Source organism: Ailuropoda melanoleuca, chromosome 16 (genome assembly GCF_002007445.2).
Source record: "Ailuropoda melanoleuca isolate Jingjing chromosome 16, ASM200744v2, whole genome shotgun sequence".
NCBI classification, from domain to species: domain Eukaryota; kingdom Metazoa; phylum Chordata; class Mammalia; order Carnivora; family Ursidae; genus Ailuropoda; species Ailuropoda melanoleuca.
This window is the reverse complement of record NC_048233.1, coordinates 9,609,958-9,634,704: the sequence shown is the minus strand read 5'-3', so window position 1 is coordinate 9,634,704 and position 24,747 is coordinate 9,609,958. Positions and strand designations below refer to the sequence as shown.

The following is a 24,747-nucleotide window of genomic DNA, read 5'->3' as shown; positions in this document are numbered from 1 at the left end:
TTGAAGCCCTAACCCCCATTGTGGTCTATTTGGAGTAAGGGCCTTTAAGGAGATAAGGTAATGAGGACATAAGGGTTGAGGCTTAATCTGATATGACTGGTGTCCTTATAAGAAGGGATGAAACATCAGTGAGCTCTCTGTCAGTCCATGAATGTAAACAAAAAGTAATATGAGGAAACAGTGAAAAGACAGCCATCTGCAAGTGAGAAAGTGAGGTTTCACCAGGCATCAATTCTCTGGTACTTTGATTGTGGACCTCCAGGCTCGAAAACTGTGGGAAAATTAATTTCTATTATTTAAGTCACCCAGCCAGTGGAATTTTGAAATGGCAGCCTGAGAAGGCTAATATAAGTCCCTTTGGGATTGAATTGAGGGAATCATTTTGACGTATGCTAACCATGTGGTCTTCTTTCTAAGGACTTGCCTTTTCCTTTAATAATTGGGTCCTGAGTCAGAAAACTGGTTCAGGCAGAAGTAGGATGAGGTAGTAATTTATAACTTTGAGGGGATGGTTTCCCTTAGCCTACTGATCATCCATTTTTGGTTTATTTCTATTGTAGTTGTTGAGCAAAAGCCAGCGGCATGCTTACAAGGTCTGACTACTAAATTTTCAGGACTTTGTGAGCCAATCATTGAATATAGTAATTATTAAAAACTACATTATTTAAACCTAAAATTAAATAAATTATATTAAAAACAAAGGTAATAAATACTTAGCATAACTTAGTTCCTGGTTGTTTGTTTTGTTTTGTTTTAACTATATTTTACCATTATCTACATGTGAAGCTTTTTACATCTACTATATCCATATAATAGAAATACTATATAACCATGCACTACTGCACATCTCTTTTCAACTCTGGCATTTAGTGATGTCACATTGGTAGCTTGAAATTAGTTATGGTGGGAGTAATTACACCGCAGGAATCAGCAATTATAAATTGTTGTTGTTTTTCTCTGTAGCACCAGGTTAAAGACCAGTGCATAAGTAAAAATATCCTTTCTAGCTCTCCATCTGTCTTACCTCAGAGACATTTAACATTTCTATAACTTTTTCTTGGTCAGGAATTAGATGCTACTCCAAACTGAACCCCCATTACAATATTTATCAACCTTGTTTCGGAGTTGAGCTGTGCCATTTGACCTCTACTACTCCAAGATCCTATCAGTCTCAATGCTATCTGTAAATACAATTCTGTGAAGACATCTCCTATTGTGAGCCTTGGTCTAGAGAGGAAACCTGCAGTAAGCTTCTCAGTGATGCTTATGTTCTTCCAGTTCATACCTTGCTGCTTTCTTAATAGGGTGTCCATCATACCATCCCATAGAAGGTTTGGTGGATTTTCTGCCCATATAGAATATACCCACTACAGAATGCCAACTGCTATAAGTATTTTTGTGTTTTTATCTTCTCCAACTATCTCCCACAGCAATTCTGGCATTTTACTCTGCTTAGCATGGGCTATTACTTTCTTCAATCTTTTTGGAGTTATTTTAGCGTTTATCAGCACCCTCTCACAACATTTTGCCAAGTTATTAAATTTTATGCCTTAAAAAAGTACTCCAGTGTTGATAAAATCTCCCTTATCCAGCTTTGTGTTTCTTTCTTCCTCTAGCACTCCTGGAATCCAATTACACTGTGTACTCTCTAAGCTGTCTTTACATATTGGTCAGGTCTGAATTTCTCCTGAGTATCAGGCTAACAGCTAATCTTAGTTATTGGCTTTATGATCAGGAGGGGAAAGAAGGGGTAATTGTAAGGAGGGTGTGTAGTTGATGGCAGAGGATTCAGCACCATCTTTAAGCAAGGATAAACTTTAGACTTAAACAATGGAGAATATGCCATTTTCAAAGATCTAGAGAGCTCAACATTTAGAGGGTTCTAGATTTTTGAGGTTTTGGAGAAAGCTTTTATGGAAAGACACTCTACAAATGGTGGAAAGTATTTGTAATACATATATCTGACAAAGGAATTGTTTCCATATTGTTTATATATTAGTTTACAACTCATTATATATATTTTTATAGGATGATTTGCCTTCTTTTTAATGAGTTGGAAGACATATATAAGCATAACAACATATAACAAGTACAAGATATCTATATGTATCTTACAACCCATTAAAAAGAAGACAAATCATCCTATAAAAATTGGCAAAGTATCTGAATAGAGAGTTCACCAAAAAAGATATATTGGGATGCCTGGGTGGCTCAGTCAGTTGTGTCTGCCTTTGGCTCAGGTCATGAACCTCAGGTCCTGGGATCAAGTCCTGCATCTGGCTCCTTGCTCAGTGGGGAGTTTACTTCTCCCTCTGCCTGCTTCTCCCTCTGCCTGATGCTCCCCCTGCTTGTAAGTGCGCTCTCTCTCTCTCTCTCTGACAATTAAATAAATAAAATCTTTAGAAAAAAAGATATATTAATTGCCATACGCACATGAGAAAATGTGCAGCAGATTATCAGAGATTAAAACTACATTTAGATACCATTATATATCTACCGAAATGGTGAAAATTAAAAAGACTGACTATGTCAGGAACTGCAAGTGTTCTCCATATTAATGGAGGGAATGGTACAACCTCCTTGGAAGATATTTTATGTTTATAAAATTAAACACATATTTTCTTTCTTAAAAACAGCTTTATTGAAACTGCACATATTTAATGTGTACAATTTAATGAGTTTGGACATATGCAAACACCCATGGTACCATTACCACAATCTAGATATTAGACATGTCCATCACCTCCCAGATCACATGTTGAGTTTTCTTATCACAAAGAATACAAACATATTTTCTATATGACCTAACAATTCCACTAATAGGATTTCCTCAAGATTAGAAAATAAATGTCCACAAAAAGACTAAGAGAAATATCGATGTTGATTTTATGATAGTCAAAAAGTAGAGACAAATGGAGTAATGGATAAGCAAATTATTATATATTTACATAATGAGATTTTACTCAGCAATGAAAAGGAATGAAGGGCTGGTCTATGCCCCAATCTAGATGAAACAAAACATTTTACTTTGCAAAAGATACCAAACTCACAAGGGTGCATACTGTGTGATTCCATTTATATAAAATTCTAAAACCAGCAAAACTCATGTCTGTTGATAGTAGATTAGTGGCTGCCTGATTCCTGGGATGAACTGCAAAGGTTCATCAGCAAACACTCTGAGGTGATGGAAGTGTTTTATATTTTGAGTGAAATTTCGTATCTTAATTGCTTTTCCCTAGGAACAAAACTAAATTTCATTCAACCATGATAGTGCAATCCCTATATTCTCCTATATATGCATTTCTAATAGTCCTATGGATAGAATATTTTGGTGACAACATAGGTAGAAATGTTCATTTCTCCTCAAAATTTTAGTCTTCTTTCTGTCCCAAAATGGAAGGAATAATTTTGTTATCTGCATTTCATCTTGCATAATTTTGTTTTGAGTGATGGATAGAAGTGACCAGACCTATATATTCAAGGCCATCTGGAAGAGTTTAATCCTGTATTAAATGGTCAGGGCGCCTGGGTGGCACAGCGGTTAAGCGTCTGCCTTCAGCTCAGGGCGTGATCCTGGTGTTATGGGATCGAGCCCCACATCAGGCTCTTCTGCAATGAGCCTGTTTCTTCCTCCTCCCACTCCCCCTGCTTGTGTTCCCTCTCTCACTGGCTGTCTCTCTGTCACATAAATAAATAAAATCTTTAAAAAAATCCTGTATTAAATGGGATTATTCTCTTCACTTTTTTTTTCTTTTCATTTCTTTGTCTTTTACTTTCCTCCCTATTCTCATTTCCTTTTCTCTCACAGTGTCTCTGTCAGAACAAATGTGATGTTATTCCTGAAGCAGCTTATAGGACATCAGCTGCTTTTGTGTAGATTTTTAATGTTTTTATTGAAAGAGAATATGAAACCATTTAAAAATTCTGATGAGGACAGATTTGAAAAGGAGATTGTTTCCTGATAACCTAACACTAGCCTAATAGCATTACCATCTTGAATATTGATGATAATATTCTGATTATCTTTTAACTTTGTCTTCCTTTTTCTCTTTTTGTTTTCTGTTTGTGTAGGGGTGTGTGGGTATGCATGCAGCCCTGATAGCATCTGAGAGAGAAAATTGTTTTTGTTCTTGTTTCAGTAGCCAGCTTGAAACATAGCTTTCTTATCTTTGATTTCATCACCTTTAAGATTGTCTTTCTAAACATATGATTGTTGTGTCAAGCACATGTCTAAAGATATGGCTTAAATCATGCCTTTTAATTAATTAATATTCTTATCTCCTATGGCCCCGGAAGGACACTAGTTATGTACTGCTTTTGAAACACCTCTCGAAAAAATAGTCTCTTGAATACTTTTTTTGTTCAGTGGAGATCCACTACCAAGAAAATAGGAATCTATGAGCTTGTCACTTCTTTACATTTTAGTGAACTTCCTCCTTCTTCAGCAAATGGGTTTTTTTTTCGTTTTACAGGAAGAAATTGTGTTTAGACAACAGTTTGACTCAATCAGACACGTTGTTACTTTCATTTTGAGATATACTGCTTAACATTGCTTTGTTTTTCTAAGTACAGTAGCTCTGGTTTGGAGCTACTATTAAAGAGACTAATAATATTTTTACATTCAATTTAAAACTTTGAAGAGAGGTTTTAGAAGGGATGACACAAAGCCCCCCAATAGCTACTGAGACTGATCAAAGGAATCGAGGAACTGATGAAAACGAACAAGGTAAGGACATTTACAGTTGTTCAGAATTGAAGTTATTGATGGAAATTATGACATTATGTTAAAAACTTTCCAAAGTATGGGATGGATTTTGTTGTTTTTTTTTATCAAGTCAGAAAAATCCTTTTTTTGAGTTAACATCTCCATAAAATGAAAATTGTGACAATAAAATTCATATTTGTAATTGGCTATTTTGTCTTATAAATGGAGATAATCTTATCTTAACTGATAGTGGAGAGGGATTAACCACAGCTTAAAACTGTTCAAGATTTAATTTCATTTTTACTAAGCATTTAATAAAACCAATACTGGAGAGAATGTTAAATTTGATCATTCAAGTCCCAGAATGCAGACACAATATGAAAAATTTGGCCAATATTTCTAATGTCTTAAAAGATTGCTTGTGGACAGTGAGTGGAATCAAGATAAGCCAGACTTTTGGGGTGCTTAATAGCAGAAAGATTATCTCCCTATCCTCCTCTCATCTAAAGAATCACTAGTACACTGGTGTCCTTGAAGACGTCTCTGGCAACTTTAGGAAGGATAAGAAAAGAAAATGCACTTTAAAACTAAAACTAGAAACTAGAAAACAACTTGGTAGCTTTGGAAGTACTAACTAGCAAGTTCAGAATATGCAAGATCCAAACTAAATCTAGCAGAAAAATCTTTCAAAGTTATTTCAACAGTCTTCATAGTCAAATACGGTGAAGAAGAGAGGCTAAAATGCATTAAATACAATTATAATTTAGGGACTCTGGTGGGTTTAAGTGTTTGTTTAAATGTTTAAAACATTTGCCATTTAATTTCTTTTCAATCTACTAGTGCATGCAACAGTCAAAAGTTATTGTTGCTGCAGTTCATATTAGAATGCAAAAATACTTATTCCTCATTTTTTTGACAACTTAATAATTCTGTATAAGGCTAGATCAAAGAGGGTTGGGGACAATGGGATCAAATATTAGATGATAACATGAAAATATCAGAACCCAAAGTTTTAAGAATGCTTTCTAGCCACTCATAAAATCAATGTTAATTTCTATCCTAAAGATCAATCAACAAAATGTTTATATATTTTATGTATAAATGGTATATATTACATAAATATAGTCTGTAATTTACTAAGTAAAATAATATTATGTATATGTATAATATTATATATAGCATATATAGATATGTAATTTGAACTTATAAACACCATTGTAATAGTTAATTTAGTGCATGATATAATTTATTTTTTAATATTATATTTATTTTTTAATATTTCTTTTACATTATTCTTTCTGCTTATTAGTAATATGTGATTTGTTTTTTCTATAGCTGTCAGTTAGGAGAAAGTGTATTTTATTAAGTTTTAAATTCCTTGGTTACCTTGGATTTTTCCTCTTATCTCTCCTTAGAGATTATTGTCAATTTTAGTGTATGTGCTGCTGAATCAAGCAGGGTGGAGACCAGAGCCAGAAACGGAGAGAAATTGCTTGAGTCATCTTTTATGGGGAAAGTAATTGGAATCCTTAGCTGTTTAGATTATGATAGGGATGAGTTTAGAACTATTTTAGTCACATTATTAATTAGGTTTTTACTGAGCTGCCCAGGGGTGTTATCTGTTTTTACATTCCTTTGTTGAGAGCTGAGCAACTTCTTTGAAATTCATAACTCTACTAAATTCATGGTGGGAAACCAACGTTGTCTGTTCTTTTTGTTTTTTGGATAATTTGTGCAGTGTACAGGTATTGATCATTGAGTATAAGGATAAAGAGAAGGAACTTATAAAATGAAAGCTATTTATATTGAATGTAGAAAAGTAGATTTTAGGGCTCAGGACAGATTAGAGAGTGAACATGTAGCGTGCTTAGATATGTACATGCATATCTGAAATGCAGTAAATGTCCAATTCATTAGTGTCCTATATCAAACTAAACGTCACTCCAAGTCCCCAACCCACTGAGCTGACGGGACCTTTAATCTTTGCTGTTTGGTGGTATTGAGAGTGTGGGGGAGGTTCTTCCGGGTTAAATGACTTTCTTTAGCTTTATTGTGGCATCGAAACATCAAAAGAGTCTTCAGTCATTTCTTTTCTCCGATTATTTGTGAAAAGAGACAGCCCAACATCAATTAGCCTTTTGGTTCTACTCCCGCTATTCCTGTGCTACACTTAAAACAAAAGCCACACTGTTTCTTTGCCACATTGATGGCACATGCATCTTATTGAGTCTGGTGTTGTACACATGCAGGATCTAGCATTCTCAACTGCACCACAGAATTACATGATCTAATATCTTACCAACTTTGCCATGGAAAGGACTCACTGTTCTTGTAATGCAAGTGAGCGTTTCTTATATCGTCAGCAGGTACGTGCTCTTCTTCTTGATGGCTTCAGAGGCATTTCCTCTTTTTAAAACCCCTCCATGACTCTTAGAATCATCCCTTTAATAAGCTGGATTTTTTTTTTTTAAATGAAGTGTCATTGATTCCAAACAGTTTTGGGTTTTCTTTCAACAATCATCCTGGAGGAAAGGATTCCAAAGAACCTGACTACCTACTTAAAATAATAAATAGAAAAAATACATTTTAAAAAATCCACTTATGGGGTGCCTGGGTGGCACAGCGGTTAAGAGTCTGCCTTCGGCTCAGGGCGTGATCCCGGCGTGATGGGATCGAGCCCCACATCAGGCTCTTCTGCTGGGAGCCTGCTTCTTCCTCTCCCACTCCCCCTGCTTGTGTTCCCTCTCTCGCTGGCTGTCTCTGTCTCTGTCAAATAAATAAATAAAATCTTTTTTAAAAACTCCACTTAATATTGCAGTAGATAATCTTCACCTCCCCCTCCACACACAATAATTAAAATATGGAAAGATGGGAGAGCTTTAACACAAGAAAAAAAAATAACATAAGCTTTCTTTTATTTAATTACTATTATGTGCCAGACCTTCTGAAAACAGAGCACATACATATTCTCTAATTTAAAAAAATGAGACAGGGGAGGGGCGCCTGAGTGGCTCAGTTGGATAAGTGTCTGATGATGACCTCCCGTCATGATCTCAGGGTCCTGGAATAAGCATTTGTCAGGCTCCACTCAGCGAGGAGTCTGCTTGAGATTCTCTCTGTCTGCCTTCTCCCACCACTTGCATGCCCCCCCAAAATAATTAAAAAATATAAAAAGAAAGAGATAGTGTTATTTAATGGATGAAGAGATGATAGGCTCAAAAGAGGTAAGAAATAAAATTATATGCTATAAAATTTTGATCAAGATTTTGAACCTGTAGTATTTATAACAATAATGCTCTTTTGTTCAATCTGTCAATTCACGGACAAAAAGAATGTCCTAATGACACGTTGACTTGACTGATGATTTAGAAAAAGGAAAAATGTACTTGTTTTCTTGATACCTGATATTTGAAGAAAACTAATAAGGAATTAGAGAAATTAATAAGGAGATTCTTGAAAGGTGATTAAAACCCCATTAGAAAGAGCCTGGACTATAGTTTGAACCAAGGCATATACAGAACAAAAAGTCTGAAAAGACAGGTATATGTTTTGTTTCTCCTCTTTATGACTTTTGCTGCATTGGAAGGAGGGCCATTTCTCTTACCTAGGAATACCCCTTCCATTTGTACTTCAGACTGCAAACCCTGTAGCCTGTGCAAAAATTCTTCTTAATTTAATTATCCCCCCCTTGCCTGCATTGGCCATCTATCCCTTTCATATTAAATCATCCCCAAATGCATGAAAGAAACATTATATGTTAAAAAAAAAAACCTGTAATAACCACTCATCTCGTTCTAACCACCTCTTTGCTTGCTCTCATACACATAGCACAAGTTCTCTGAGTCTACATGCTGATTTCACTTCCTTACTTCTAGCCAATATACCCTTATTCTGTGTGACTCTGAAACCACTCTGTCAAGGATACCAGTGGCCTCCAAGTGCTCCATTTGATTTTTCTACCTCCACTGCTACCACCCTTGTTTACGAGATCCCCGTAATTCAATTGATTAGAATTATAGTTCCCTAAATAGTCTCTCCATTCACTAGTCACAGGGAACTTTTAAAAGCATAAATTTGGCAGTGCATAAAAACAATTGAGTGGCTTCCATTATACTTTGAAGAAAGTCAAGTTCTTTCCCAGGGCCTTCAAAGCTTAGCATCATTTTGTTCCTAACTAGTTGCTATTCCTGACTACTGACCTCATCAAACTTGTTCTACTTGTCCACATTCTTTTCAATTCTTTCCTGATTTAAGGCACTTGAACTTGCTGTTCTCTTTGCTTAAAATGCTTTATATGGTTTATTTCACATAAATGGCCACTGCTTATATATGTTTTGGTTTTAATGTCACTTCCACAGAATTCCACCCCCCCCATATCTTTTCTGGTCATTTTTCCTTTATCAATCACCCTGCTTATTGCCTTCCAGCTCTTGTTGCAATCTGTAATTTTTAATTTATTTTCAGTTGACTGTCTTTTCCACCAAATGTAAATTCCAGGAGAACATGGATTATGTCTTTTTTTGTTTATTATTAGATTTATGAAAACTAGCACATAGTAGGTGATCGTAAATATTTGTCAAAGAATGAACAAATTAGTACAATACTGGTTCACAAGGAAGCACTGCAGTTCATGCTTATTATGTAGCTTTGAAATGCCAGATGGTCAGAAGAAATGCACAACTAATGACAGGACTTTCCAGAAATTTGACAGAAACACATAGGTTAGACATAATTCCTAAATATATTTCTCACATAGTTGAAATAATAACAGTCTGGTGGTTCAGAAACAATGCTAGTTTTCTCTTTGCTGCATTCCCTCTCCCTCCGTATGGTACTTTTTAAAAATCACTTTATTATGTATTTTTGTAAGTACCAGTATTTCCATATGTTACCATGATACGTTGCTACCGTACTTTCGGAAGAACACCTAATCAATATATGCCAATTTATTTATTTTTGATTTTTTTTTCTTAAGACGATAATTAGACAAGTATGCAAGACATTTAAAGTATAGTTATAATTCTGGTTAAAACTAAAAAGGGTGGGACAGCCTAAATACCCATTAGAAGAGGACTTTTTTTTATCAGTCATTAAAATTATAATGCCAAATTTGACATTCTTTTACATGATGTATAAATTCAGCTGTTGCTCTAAATGAACAACCACCTTCAAATTTTAGTGGCTGTTGCTTGTGGTTCTAAGGTTTAGGGACAATGACAGATTCAATAGGAATGGCTCATGTCTCCTCTGTTATGCTGGGCTCCAAAGCAGTGAGAGTAGGAATTACAAGGTCCCTTAAGGCTTGGGCTCTAAAGTTTCAGTGTCACTTCTACCACAGTCTATTGGCTAAAGCAAGGCACAGGGCAATTCATATTCAAGTGGTGGGGAATACAGTATATCTCTTGATGGGAGGAGGAACAGGATCATGTGTCAAAGAGGTGGTGGACACAGGGGGGCATGATTCATTGGGGGCCATTCTTAACAGTCAACCACACAGGGGAAGAACAAATTGTTAACTGAAAACATTAGAATACAAAACAGTGGGTATGTGATGATTATACTCATTTACAATCATGCATATTTGTGGGGGAAGTAATATGTGTGAAAATAGGATTAAAGAGATATATGGATGGAAGGATGTTAACCCAAATGATAATGCTGGTTATGTTGAAGGAGTAGAAATTTAAATGTGTTTTAAATTTAATGTCTTTCATACATCCACAAAGGAAAAACGTTTATTCAACAAAAGAATAGCTCTTCATTAAAAAAGATAGGAATGATAAATGCCCTCAATAAGTTTACCATCTAACTTAAAATACCTCCTGTAACACTTAAAATTTCATAAAATTTTATAATAAAGATGTTTATAATCACATAAAGTAACAAAAGTGTTTTATTTAAAAAAAAAAACTTACGTACCATTTTTTCCCAAATGGGCACTAATAAAAGAAAAACAACTCTTCATCAAAATTTTTTTCTGCTCTACTGACTTTGTAGATGAGAATATACCAGGCCAGGAAAAAAAAAAAGTATCATGTTAATTCCTTTGCTCATTTGTAGCAAAAAGTTCAATTCCAAATCTTTGGATTATTTATGAACTTTCAAATATGCTGTACTATCTATCCTTTAAAATAAAGTTTTCATTAGTTAGAAAGCAGATTTTCTTAGAAATATTCAAGGAGTGTTAGGATGTGCTGATATTGTACCATAGAAGAATACTGAAGACCTGGGAGTGGCCCCAGGTCTTAAGAAATTCTACCCTAAAGAATTATACATATTTGATTCCTTAGACTATGACAGTAAAATCAATGGTAACACTTAGATTGAATGTAAGGATGAACTGAGAAATTTCATAAAAAGCAGGGTTTTTTTTTTCCATATATCAAACAGAAATAGTATGTTTGTTTTATCTCATGAAATATTGGAATAAATTGCCAGAAGAAGTTTGTTAGTTATGGTTATGAATGCAAATTTAGTTTTTCTTTTACCAGTTTCTAAATATAATTTTTTTTCAGGTATAAGGGACAAGTGTAAGATGACAACTCACACATTTATTTCAATTGCATTATCTTTAATTATTATTCTTCTTCTAATTATTGTATTTGGTGAGTAAATTACATTTTTTATTTCTTTACTTATTCTTTTTCTTTTCTAGGGCTTCCTATTGAATAATCATTTTCTTTTCTGCCTCAATCATGATTTTTTCTCATTATTCTCACTCTTTTTCCATTATTCATGATTTAATGAGTATCAATGAATGGATTATTATGAATTATATGACCTAAGTAAAGCATTGGGAGATGCAAAAATGATTAAGACAAAATCATTCACCCTTATAATTTCACATTCCACCGAATATTCCCATACCAATGGCAATCCCCATTTTGATTTCTGTTGCATAGGTTAGTTTTGCCCACCCATAAATAAGATCATACAGTTGTTATGTGTTCTTTGCATCTTTTTTTCTTTGTTCCACATCATGTTTGTATGATTCTTCTATGTCACAAAAGGTGCAGAAGTTCATTGAATCATTGTTGAAGGGGGTCGGAAAAATTTTTATGCAAAGGGTCAGATAGTAAATAAATTTGGCTTTGTTAGCCATACAATCTGTGTTGCAAGTACTCCATTCTGCATTTGTAGTGAAAAAACAGCCACACATGAGATATAAACATTTGAGCTTGCTGTGTTTCACTAAAATTAAACATGGAAATTTGAATATTATATAATTTTTATGTGTCACAAAATATTACTCCTCTTTTAATTGTTTTGATTTTCTATTATTTATTATTGTGTCGATTATTTTTAAAATGTAAAAGCATTTTTAGCTTTGCTTTTGGCCTCAGGTTGTAGTTTTCAGATCCTCACTGTAGAGTATTTCATGTTCTATATTAATTTATTAATCACTCTACTTTTGATGGACATTTGGATAGTCCCACATTTTGACTACTGCGAATTATGCTGCTTTGAGCATCCTTATACTTTTAGACTTTTAGTGAATAGTGGGTATCGTTTGGGATATACTTATGAGAAGAATTATTAAATCATGGAATATATATAGGTCAGCTTTAGTAAATAATTCCATAGATTGTAGATAATCCAGCCAAATGTTTATGACGTACTGGTTGTTTAACATACTGGTCAACAATTTGTTGTCAGTTTTACCCATTTTTGCCATTCTGATGAGTGTATGTTAATACCTTATTGTGACTTTAATTGACATTTTCCTGATGACCATACTATTAAGCTCCTTGTCGTATTTATAGCTCACTCAGGCATGGTATTTTGTGATGGGTATATTCAGATACTTGGTCCATATTTTTCTTGAGTTAGCTCTTTGTTTTTTTGTTTGATTCACAGGCATTCTTTAATATAATCGATAAAAATGTTTTGTATTTCTATTGTAAATATCTTCTACCATGTAAATACAAGCATAGGAAAAATCTTTACGAAGCTTACGTTTATTTCCTGTATAACATCTTTCAATGAAGGGAAGTTCTTAATTTTAGGTAGTTTTCATTTTTTTCATTTTTTTTCTCTATTTTTACTATGTTTTACCTCCTGTTTAAGAAATTTAATGTACTCCACATGCATGAAGATATTACTCTTGTTTCCATGGCAACATTTATTATATTTTTATTAATTTCACATCCAGAACTATAACGCTTTTGAAATTGATTGTTATAAGTGTTTAGGTATAATGTCAAGTGTATTTTTCTTCATTCACACATTCTATCTGAAGCAATTTATTGAAAAGTCCATACTTTTCATTCTTGGTGTTGTGCATTCTGAATCTGGAAAAATGTACAATGACATGTATCCTTCATTGTCGTATCCTACAGAGCATCTTCACTGCCCCAAAAATCTTCTGTGCCCCATGTTATTCACCTCTCCTCAAACTCCAACCACTGGAAATCACTAATCTTTTTACTGTCCCCATTGTTTTGACTTTTTCGGAATGTCATACTGTTGGAATCCTATAGTATGTAGTCTTTTCAGACTGGCTTTTTTCACTTAGTAATATGTATCTAAGGATCCCCTGTGGCTTATGGTTTGAGAGGTTTTTATTTGTTTGTTTGTTTGCACTGAATAATATTCCATTTTCTGGTGTACCACAGTTTATTTATCTATTCACTTACTGGAGGGCATCTTGGTTGCTTCCAAGTTTTGGCAATCATGAATAAAGCTGCATTAACAACCATGTGCAGGATTTTGTGTGGACAAAAGTTTTCAACTCCTTTGTTTAAATACCAAGGAGTGCAATTGCTGGATTGTATGGTAAGAGTGTGCTTAGTTTTGTGAGAAACCTTCAAACTGTATTTCAAAGTGCCTGTACCATTTCACATTCACCTGGCAATGAATGGAAGTTCCACATCCTCAGCAGCATTTGGTATTGCCAGTGTCCTGGATTTTGGCCATTCTAATAGGTGTGTAGTATCCCATCTTGTTTACATTTACATTTTCCTGATGACACGTGATGTGCAACATATTTTCTTAATTTATTTGCCATCAATATATCTTCTTTGCTGAGGTGTCTGTTCAGGCTTTTTGACCATTTATTAATTAGGTTCTTTCTTTTCTCATTGTTGAGTTTAAGTGTTCTTTATGTGTTTGGATAATAGTCCTTCATCAGATGAGTCTTTCGTATATATTTTCTCCCAGTCTGTCGTTTATCTTCTCATTCTTTTGACATTGTTTTTCACAGAACAAAAGTGGTTAATTTTAATGAAGTCCAGCTTATCAATTATTGCTTTCACAGACTTTGGTGTTGTATCAAAAAAATCATCATCATATCCATGCTCATTAAGGTTTGCTCCTATGAAATCTTCTAGAAATTTTTTAATTTTGTGTTTACATTTAGGTCTTTGATACGTTTTGAGTTAATTTTTATGAAGGATGTAAAGTCTGAGTTTAGATTCATTTTTTTGTGTGTGAATGTCCAGTTGTTCTAGCACCATTAATTGAAAAGACTGTCTTAGCTCCATTATATTGTCTTTGCTCCTTTGTCCAGGTTCAGGTGACTACATTTATGTGAGTCTATTTCTGATCTTTCTTCTCTATTACATTCATTTATTTGTCTATTCTTTCATCGATACTACACTGCCTTAGAGATTACTGTAGCTTTATAGCAAGTCTTGATGTTGGGTAGTATCAGTCCTCCAATTTTGATCTTCTCCCAAATTGTGTTGGCTATTCTGTACTTTTTCCTTCTCAAAATAAACCTTAGAATTAGTTTGTTGGTATTCATAAATAACCTGCCTAGATTTTAATTGGGATTTCATCAAATCTATAGCTCAAGTAGAGAAAGAACTAATATGTTGACAATATTGTGTCTTCCTAATAACTGTTTAGTTCAATTTTGTTCATCAGAGTTTTGTATTTATCCTCATATAGATAATATAGTATATATTTTATTAAATTTATACATAAGTATCCAATTTTGGAGGGCTCTAATGTAAATCATTTTTTATTTTTAATTTCAAATTACATTTCTTTATTTCTGGCACATGAGAAAACAATTGACTTTTGCATGTTAACCTGTAACCCTAATTCTCTCTTTTTTTTTTCATAGTTAACCTGGGTAGAAGCTAGCTGATTTTATTGTTCTTCAAAGAACAAGCTTTTGATTTTGTTGATTTTCATTGATTTTTACTGTAATTTTATTATTTCTTTTCCTCTGTTTACTTGGGTTTAGTTTTCTCTTCTTTTATTAGTTTTTTAAGATGAAAACTTAGATGATTGATATTTAGATATTTTCCTTTTCTGAAGTATGCTTTCAATACTATATATTTTCCTATAACCATTCCTTTCACTGCATCCCACGAATTTTGATAAGATGTGTTTTTATTTCTCTTTAGTTCAAAACATTTTAAAATTTCTCTTGAGATTTTTTTTGGGGGGGTCCATGTGCTATTTAGAGCTGTGTTGTTTTAGCTACGTGTTTGGGAAAATCTTTCAGCTATCTTTCCGTTATTGATTTCTGGTTTAATTCCATTGTGATCTGAAAGCAGACATCATATGATTTCCTTTCATCTAAATTTGTTAATGTGTGTTTTATGTTTATTATTAATTTAAATAACTTGTTAATCTTCATTGGGAAGCTTATGTAAGCATTCAGATTATCTGCAAATAGAAATGTTTTTATTTATTCTGCTGAAATCTTATACCTTTCAGTGTATTGCCTTGTTTTACTGGCTTGAACTTCCAGTACGAGGTTGAAGAGAATAGTTCAGGTTGCATCTTTATCTCATTCTTAAATCCATGAGAAAGTTTTAAAAAATTTCTCCATTAGGAATGGTTATTTTTAAGGGCACTTGGCTAGTTCAGGTCATGATCTCAGGTCATGAGATTGAGCCCCACATCGGGACTCCACACTCAGTGTGGAGTCTGCTTCTCTCTCTCCCTCTGCCTCTCCCTGACTCCTGTTCTCTCTCTCTCTCTCTGTATCTCTCTGTCTCAAATGAATAAATAAAACCTAAAAAAAAGAAAAAAGAAAAAGTTGTTAAATTACATCAAAATAAAAAGCTTCTGCACAGTGAAGAAAATAATCAACAAAACTGAAAGGCAAACTATGGAATGAGACAAGATATTTTGCAAATGACATATTCATTTAAGAGTTAGTATCCAAAATATGTAAAGAACTTAGAAATATCAACACCCACAAAACAAATATAAATCAAAACTATAATGAGATATACCCTCACAACTGTCAGAATGGCTAAAATCAAAAACACAAGAAACAACAGGTGTTGGTGAGGATGTGGAGAAAAGGGAATATTCATACATTGTTGGTGGGAATGCAAACTGATGCCATCACTTTGGAAAACAGTATGGAGTTTCCTCAAAAATTTAAAAATAGAACTCTGTTATAATCCAGCAATCACACTCCTGGGTATTTACCTAAAGAATATGAAAACATTAATTCAAAGGGGTACATGCACCCTTACGTTTATAGCAGCATTATTTACAATAACCAAGATATTGAAGCAGACCACACGTCCATTGATAGATGAATGGATAAAAAAGATGTGATATATATACGCAATAGAATATAATTCAGCATGACAAAGAATGAAATCTTACCATTTGGAATTTGGTGGATGGAGCTAGAGAGTATAATGATACGTGAAATAAGTCACTCAGAGAAAGACAAATACCATATGATTTCACTCATATGTGGAATTTAAGAAACAAAACAAACAACCAAAGGGGAAAAAAGATAGAGACAAATCAAGAAACAAACTCTTAATTATAGAGAACAAACTGATGATTATCAGAGGCGAGGGTGGTGGGGGATGGGTTAAACAGGTGATGAGGATTATTAAGGAGAGCACTTGCGATAAGCACAGGGGGATGCATGGAAGTGCTGAATCACTATATTGTACACCTCAAGCTAATATAACAATGTATCTTAATTAACTGGAATTCAAATTTTTAAAAAAAGAAAAAGGTGTTAAAGATTTTACCTTCTATAGGTACTTGGCATCAGGTGACTGTAGGTGATAATTTGTTTTATCTTCGCATACTGTAGATCACCAGCATCCCATTTATGACTGGTGTTTGAATCAATGCCTTTAAAGTGAATCATGTGGACAATCAATACCATATCTCATCCTTAAGGTTTTGTTCCTTTAGACCCACTTTTGGTACCCAAAACTGATTCATTCTGGGTGCCTTCAGGAAAATAGACACTGAAAATGTTACAAGAGTAGAACTTTATTATGGGAATTAAGAATAACATGCCTGTGGAAAGAGCTGAAGAGTGATGGTCTGGAAAGCTGTGTGGCTGGAAGTGAAATAGTCACTAATGATTTGGACTTAAAGCACTAAGGAGTTTGGAGAACCTAGAGATTAAAGGAAAGTCTAAAAATACATCTAGCTGCCAAGACTACCATAGGCAAAAAAAGGCCTGTGACGCTCCTATGCCCTAGGTCTCCAAGGATAAAGGTTTCTGCTTTACTTTCACCTTCAAAATCTCATGTGAGTTCTTCTCAGTGGCTCAGAGCCATACAGTGATGGTGGTACCTAGTTGACAATAAGCAATCAAACACAAATATTGTTAAATATATATTCTGTTTTATTCTTTTCATTGTTTCCTTAGAAATTAAAACATGTGTCCTAGATTATAGCAGTTTAACATAAATTAGTATTTTTATTTCCACCCAAATAATGCTAGGATTTTGTTATATTTCACTTATCCAAAAGTGGTATAGGTGACTTAACACAAGTAAAATCACCCTGGTAGCCCTACGAAGGATGATGTATCACTGGGATTAGAGTTGAAAGGAATATCAGCATCCTGTTAAATCCTGAACTGTTGTCATTTAACCTAACATGAAATTTGTCTTTCAACTTGTTGCATGATAGATATGCAATTCTGGTCATGATCAAAACCTTACAACACAATCTTGTCTTTCCCCATTGATCTCAAAATACAGTGGCATATTATTTCATCTGGCCCTTAACATATATATTTGTCTCATTTACAGTTTTAGCATTTAGGAGTACTCAGGATTCCTGCCCAGATGATTGGATTGGTTTCCGAAACAAATGCTATTATTTCTCTGAAGAAGAAGGGGATTGGAATTCAAGTAGACACAACTGTGTCACTCAACGTGCTGACCTAACTGTGATTGACACTGAGAAAGAAATGGTAATGTGATACACAATTCTTATGCAATTTCTTAATTAGGGACACTGGAAATATTCAAATGGTATTATGATTCTTGAAATTTTTCACATGTCCCTCTATGCAGAGAATTTTTAGAACATGCCATGCGAGATATAGTTTAAAAACTTGGTGATGTTTGAATTGTTTAAGAATTATATCAAGTAGACATGAGAGCTATCTTTGTATTTTAAAGAGTATAAATAGAAGAACTCGATAATATTTGGAATCCTTCTAGAAGTCAGTACTCCACAAGAACAACTGTTTCAGGAAGGATAGGATTCTCCAATCAACCCCCTTTGAGGAAACTTCCTCTGACTTCTCAGTCTTGCTTTGCTCTCTCTGAGGTCCCAGAGCAGCTTCCATCAGAGCACTCACTACCAGTAATAGAATAGGTATTTAACTGAAAGTCTTCTCAGACTGAAGCATGAACTTCCACTGAACACACACTATGTTTTATTTGAAGTTGCTGGATTTAATATACCATAAAGACATGTACAAATTAAAAGCTTAAAATAAATATCGATTTACATGGCAAAAATCCTATGCATAAAGGAAATTTCCTAGAACTTTAACAAAGAATTGTGAAACTACATATTTCCGCACTTGTGCAATCTGTTCTTTCCCTGAATTATTTATGTGATAAGCACACATTTTCACACCTGTTTAGTCTCTTTAAAAGTTAAGGCTCAAGATATGATTTCACTCATGTGTGGACTCTAAAAACACAAATGAATAAACAAACAAAAAGCAGAATCAGACCTAAAAATACAGAGAACAAACTGATCGTTGCCAGAGGGAAAGGGGTGGTGGGATGGGCAAAATGGGTGAACGGGAGTGGGAGGTACAGACTTCCAGTTATGGAATGAATAAGTCATGGGAATAAAAGTCATGGCATAGGGAATATAGCCAATGATATTGTAATAGCCTTGTATAGTGACAGATGGTAGCTACACTTGTGATGATTATGCCATATGCATAAATTTGTTGAAACACTATGTTGTACACCTGAAACTAACGTAATATTGTACATCATCTATACTCAAATAAAAAAAAACTAGGTAAAGGGTCTATATAAGAGGTACAATAACTTGAATAATTTGTAATTAAGAAGTGTTTAAAACGTTAAACAGCACAGCACAGCATTTAAAATTGTTAAAAGAGAATTCTCTTAATTCTGCGGTCAATAAAATATATTTATGCAATCTGCGCAAAGATTGGTTCAAATTTAAATATATGTGAACCAGACGGGGCAATTTACAGATCAGTGCAAGAAAACACAGCTATTTTGGTTGCGACAAAAGGCATAGAAATCCAAATAAAACAAAAAAACTAGGTATGTTAAGAGTAGACACAGCAGGGGCACCTGGGTGGCACAGCGGTTAAGCGTCTGCCTTCAGCTCAGGGCGTGATCCTGGCGTTGTGGGATCGAGCCCCACATCAGTCCTAGGCTATGAGCCTGCTTCTTCCTCTCCCACTCCCCCTGCTTGTGTTCCCTCTCTCGCTGGCTGTCTCTCTCTCTGTCAAATAAACAAATAAAATCTTTTAAAAAAAAAAAAGAGTAGACACAGCAAATCAACAAGTAAGATGCAGGCTCAAGTTAATAGGAAGGTCTTCTGTACGCAGTTAGTAGTGTCACTGCTGAATTTTGCAAGACTTTTGCAATGAACACTCTGAGAAATTCTTAAATTGTCCTTTACAGTTCCTCTTGGTGAAAAATGTCTAAATTAGCAGCAAGATGGAAAAAACAAAATGAGTGCTAGAAAAAATTTTTGAGAGGTAAAGAATTAAAGAGGCACAATATTTTAAAAATCTTCGCTTATGGGAATCTTGTCAGCAAAAGCTGACAAAAATAGTGAATATCATAGAACACAAGGTCAAAGCATACCAAAATAATTAGTTTTGAACTTAAGAGAAGTCATTAAACATATTGGTTAAGAATGACTGTACTCTTTGAATCAAGAAAAGAAACTTTGGTCCTAAAATTTCCTGATATATTTTGAAGGTCATAGATGCTTATATTTACTATGTAATCTGGGCAAAATTTAAATGACCAACAAAATGAGGTAAAGCTATCTGTAAAGGAGTGATAAAAATAATATATAGAAGAATTTTAAAGGGCTGTTTAATTAAAATGGCTTAATTAAAATATTTTATGTGTTTACTTAAATTGCAAAATGTTTTCTTTCGTTAAAATGAGATATACCTTGTTTCATGAAATATTTTTCAAATTTATTTCCACTTATGTAAGGTGATCTTGCATCTTTAACAAGAAGCCACATGGGTATTCTTTTAGTGAGCAAATAATAATTAACATTTTTCTTAGGACAGGCTTTAGGAAACTCACCTCCCTGTTCCCTGTCACTAAGACCACAACTACTAAGTCATCCAATTTTCCCAATTATCCAATATAATATATACTCCTGGTTGTCAGTACATTTATCCTTTCTCACATTTTTTTCTGCCTTCAAGCGTGCTCTTTCCTAAGCCTACAATATGAATTGCCCTCTTCTTCTTTGTTCTCTGTATTTACTATAGAACATTCTACTCTTCCCTTCCAGATACACCTCTCAGAGCACATCCTATATGTAAGTGTCCTATAAAGATTCAGATACTTCTTTCTTGTAAACTAAAATTTCACTTTGTATTTGTTACAGTCATATTCTTCTTATCCAGGAGGATATTTTCTAATGCTATGCTTACATAAGTTTCTTCACTATAAATGAAACCTTATGAATCCAGGGACAGTGTTTGATTAATCTATTCTTTTATAAACCTAAAGCTTAGCTCAATGAGTTAAATATTTTTTCAAATAAATTTATGAAATGCTGGAGAAAATGGTATATTAAAATGCCAAAGGTTATTATTAGTGTCACTGTTACAGACAGGACTGGACCATAGTGTTGTGAACTGTATCCCTTATATTTATCATAAAAGTGAAACATGGAGTGATACAATGCCAAGTTTGTGGTTTCCCAGATATTTAGTGGCTTAATAGACTCAATGACTTTCTGCATATAATTGTATGGTTAAAAAGGCTCCAAGGCAGCAAGAAATTTCAACATTGAATGAAAAAGGAGAAAAGGAGAAATATGAGGATAAAATTATATTTTTCCCTGAATGATCTCTTTAGAAATAGATATTTGGGGCAGAAAAATAAAGTTTAAGAATTAAATTCTAAAGGAATTAGATATATGAAGGTTGTGTGTGTGTGCCCATGCGATGCTTTGGGAGAGAATTTGAAGTAAAATATAATATTAAAATCAATATACTAGTATTTACTGGGAAGTGGAAAAGCATAATATATATCTGATAATGAGAAAGGCTGGGTAAGAAGTCAATTGCAAACTCTGGCTTTCCAGGACTTTACAGTATTAAAATCCTGGAGGATTGGATTTCCATATTGAATATTTGTCAGTTTGGAATCCAAAAGTGTCTTAAAGAAAACTTATCTCATGTCTTTGTTTACAAGTAAGAAAACTAAGGGTCAGAGGGTAAAATGCTTTTTCAGAATCCCATAGCTATTTTCTGGTGAAGCAGGAGTTGAAAATTTGTTGCCTAACTCCTCACAACCTAGGTTGTAGTAAAAAAAAATACATATATATATGTATATATACATATATATATATAAAATTTATTTTGTCTCTAAAGGAATTTCTTATACGACACAAATGCTCTTCTGATCACTGGATTGGGCTGGAGATGACAGAAAATCAAACAGGACGATGGGTAAATGGAACCATATTTAACAAATTGTGAGTTTCTTTCTTTGGGGGATTATTTAAATTTAGATAGCCCAGCCTTCTCCAGAACCTTTGCATTAGCTGCATTTCTCTAGAGCCCAAGTTTTGGGTATGTGTTGGAAAAATGAGATAGGGAAAATTGTATCATGTTTTGAGATGATTAGTTCCAAGAATCAACCATGGAGGTTGGAAATCAGGATAAAAGAGGGAAGATCTTGGTTATTTTGAAAATAAAGACAGATGATTCATAAACACAGACCAAAAGGAAAAAATCCAAAATACATTTGCCTGATTTTAACCTATATTCTCCAATTTATATCCATTCTTCAAACTTCATGCTACCTGTTTGCTGACATCTTTTACAGTTCAAGTTAAACTTACTGTTCATTTTAATCTGATTTTATCTGGGCTTCATATCTTCCATTTTGCAATATTTACTGCACACATGATCCCCACCTGACTACCCTAAATAGGTGACTGCCAGCCACTTAGCCACTTGGTTTGTTTTAGAATTTCTCAACAGCAACACAACTGACATTTTGGGCTGAATAATTCTTTGTTGTGGGGAGGGGGTGCCATCTTGTGCATTTTAGGATGTTAGCATCTCTGGCTTCTGCCTATTAGGCAGACCCCCACCTCACTTACGAGAACCCAAACTCTCTCCAGATGTTGCTAAGTGTCACTTGGTGTATGGGTGTGTTGGGGGATGGGGTGCAGAACAGAAAGCAAAATCGCCTTAAGAACTAATAGTTTATATAAACTGGTAGTTCCACTGATTACACATAACTATCTTCATGTCAGTTTAACAGGTATGAATTCTTGGAAGAGAAACTCTTATGGTCTAATTTGGTACAGATATATTCCCCTTAGCAAGAGAGGACTGTGCCACAGCACACTTTCTCAGGATCTGGACAGATTTTTTTTTTTTTAATGGGATCATAGGGCAAGCAAAAAATCACTGGATTTTATTTTGGTACATGGTGTTTAATCCCTTTATTGTAGGTTTCCTCTGAGAGGAAATGAAAAATGTGCTTACCTCGATGATGTTGGTGCAGCAACAGCAAGATGCTACACAGAAAGAAAATGGATTTGCAGGAGGAAAATGCACTAACTTAATGATTCTATTGTGGAATTGCAACAGGGGTACCATGTTTTGTAATTCTCTTTTTCTTTCCCTCTGTATAAGTTCATTTTCAACACTTCAATGCTTTAATGTTCTAGCCTGATAATACATCTTAGTAATTGCTAAAATAATTTCCTTCAACTTATTTTTCTACTTTTCAAGTGGCCTGGATCTTTGCTTTTCTTTGCTTTTTCTTTTTTTTTCTAATTTTTTTTATTATATTATGTTAGTCACCGTACAGTACATCCCTGGTTTCTGATGTAAAGTTCGATGATTCATTAGTTTCATATAACACCCAGTGCACCATGCAATACGTGCCCTCCTTACTACCCATCACCGGTCTATCCCATTCCCCCACCCCCTTCCCCTCTGAAGCCCTCAGTTTGTTTCTCAAAGTCCATAGTCTCTCATGCTTCATTCCCCCTTCTGATTACCCCCCCTTTTTTATCCCTTCCTTCCCCTACCGATCTTCCTAGTTCTTATGTTCCATAGATGAGAGAAATCATATGATAATTGTCTTTCTCTGCTTGACTTATTTCACTTAGCATTATCTCCTCCAGTGCCGTCCATGTTGCAGCAAATGTTGAGAAATCGTTCTTTCTGATAGCTGAGTAATATTCCATTGTATATATGGACCACAAATTCTTAATCCAGTCATCTGTTAAAGGGCATCTTGGTTCCTTCCACGATTTAGCTATTGTGGACAATGCTGCTATGAACATTGGGGTGCATATGGCCCTTCTCTTCACTATGTCTGTATCCTAGGGATAAATAACCAGTAGTGCAATGGCTGGCTGGGTCATAGGGTAGCTCAATTCTTAACTTTTTAAGGGACCTCCACACTGTTTTCCAGAATGGCTGTACCAACTTGCATTCCCACCAACAATGTAGGAGGGATCCTTTCTCCACATCCTCTCCAACAATTGTTGTTTCTTGCCTTGTCTATCTTTGCCATTCTAACTGGCGTAAGGTGGTATCTCAGTGTGGTTTTGATTTGAATTTCCCTGATGGCTAATGATTTTGAACATTTTTTCATGTGTCTGTTAGCCATTTGTATGTCTTCATTGGAAAAGTGTCTGTTCATATCTTCTGCCCATTTTATGATTTGTTTATTTGTTTCTCGTGTATTGAGTTTGAGAAGTTCTTTGTAGATCTTGGATACCAGTCCTTTATCTGTGGTGTCCTTTGCAAATATATTCTCCCATTCCGTGGGCTGTCTCTTAGTTTTTTTGACTGTTTCCTTGGCTGTGCAGAAGCTCTTTATCCTGATAAAGTCCCATAAGTTCATTTTATCTTTTATTTCTCTTGCCTTTGGAGATGTGTCGTGAAAAAGGTTGCTCTGGCCGATGTCATAGAAGTTGTTGCCTATGTTCTCCTCTAGAATTTTGATGGATTCCTGTCTCACATTGAGGTCTTTCATCCATTTGGAGTTTGTCTTTGTGTATGGTGTAAGAGAGTGGTCAAGTTTCATTCTTTTGCATGTAGCGGTCCAATTTTCCCAGCACCATTTATTGAAGAGACTGTCTTTTTTCCACCGGATGTTTTTTCCTGCTTTATCAAAGATTAGTTGCCCAAAGAGCCGAGGGTCCATTTCTGGGTTCTCTATTCTGTTCCATTGGTCGATGTGTCTGTTTTTGTGCCAGTACCATGCTGTCTTTGTGATCACAGCTTTGTAGTACAGCTCGAAATCCGGCATTGTGATGCCCCCAGCTTTGTTTTTCCTTTTCAACAGTTCCTTGGAGATTCGGGGCCTTTTCTGGTTCCATACAAATTTAAGGACTATTTGTTCCAGTTCTTTGAAAAATGTCCTCGGTATTTTGATCGGGATAGCATTGAAAGTGTAGATTGCTCTGGGTAGTATGGACATTTTAACTATGTTAATTCTTCCAATCCATGAGCATGGAATATTTTTCCATCTTTTTATGTCTTCCTCAATATCTTTCAAAAGTGATCTATAGTTTCTAGCATATAGGTCCTTTACGTCTCTGGTTAAGTTAATTCCAAGGTAACG

The 24,747-nt window shown here is 34.6% G+C and overlaps 1 protein-coding gene across 2 annotated transcripts; it reads left to right on the top strand.

Moving 5' to 3' along the window:
• The first annotated feature begins 4,327 nt into the window (after positions 1–4,327).
• On the top strand, positions 4,328–22,867 carry CLEC2B (C-type lectin domain family 2 member B). Of its 2 annotated transcripts, XM_034645716.1 has the most exons (5): positions 4,337–4,726; positions 11,221–11,310; positions 17,692–17,855; positions 21,522–21,625; positions 22,616–22,867. In XM_034645716.1, exons 1-5 carry the CDS (start codon positions 4,657–4,659, stop codon positions 22,722–22,724), a joined length of 537 nt encoding a protein of 178 aa, XP_034501607.1. In that variant the 5' UTR covers positions 4,337–4,656; the 3' UTR covers positions 22,725–22,867. The 2 variants fall into 2 exon arrangements, with proteins under 2 accessions (XP_034501608.1, XP_034501607.1); XM_034645717.1 differs by lacking the exon at positions 11,221–11,310 and having other exon boundaries at positions 4,328–4,726.
• Positions 22,868–24,747: the final 1,880 nt, after the last annotated feature.

What these genes read in the sequence shown, in the direction of transcription:
- CLEC2B (XM_034645716.1), top strand. Translation starts at nt 4,657, where the DNA reads ATGACACAAAGCCCCCCAATAGCTACTGAGACTGATCAAAGGAATCGA. An exon ending in AACTGATGAAAACGAACAAG is followed by an intron (nt 4,727 to 11,220) that starts GTAAGGACATTT and finishes ATTTTTTTTCAG; the next exon opens with GTATAAGGGACAAGTGTAAG. An exon ending in TCTTCTAATTATTGTATTTG is followed by an intron (nt 11,311 to 17,691) that starts GTGAGTAAATTA and finishes TCTCATTTACAG; the next exon opens with TTTTAGCATTTAGGAGTACT.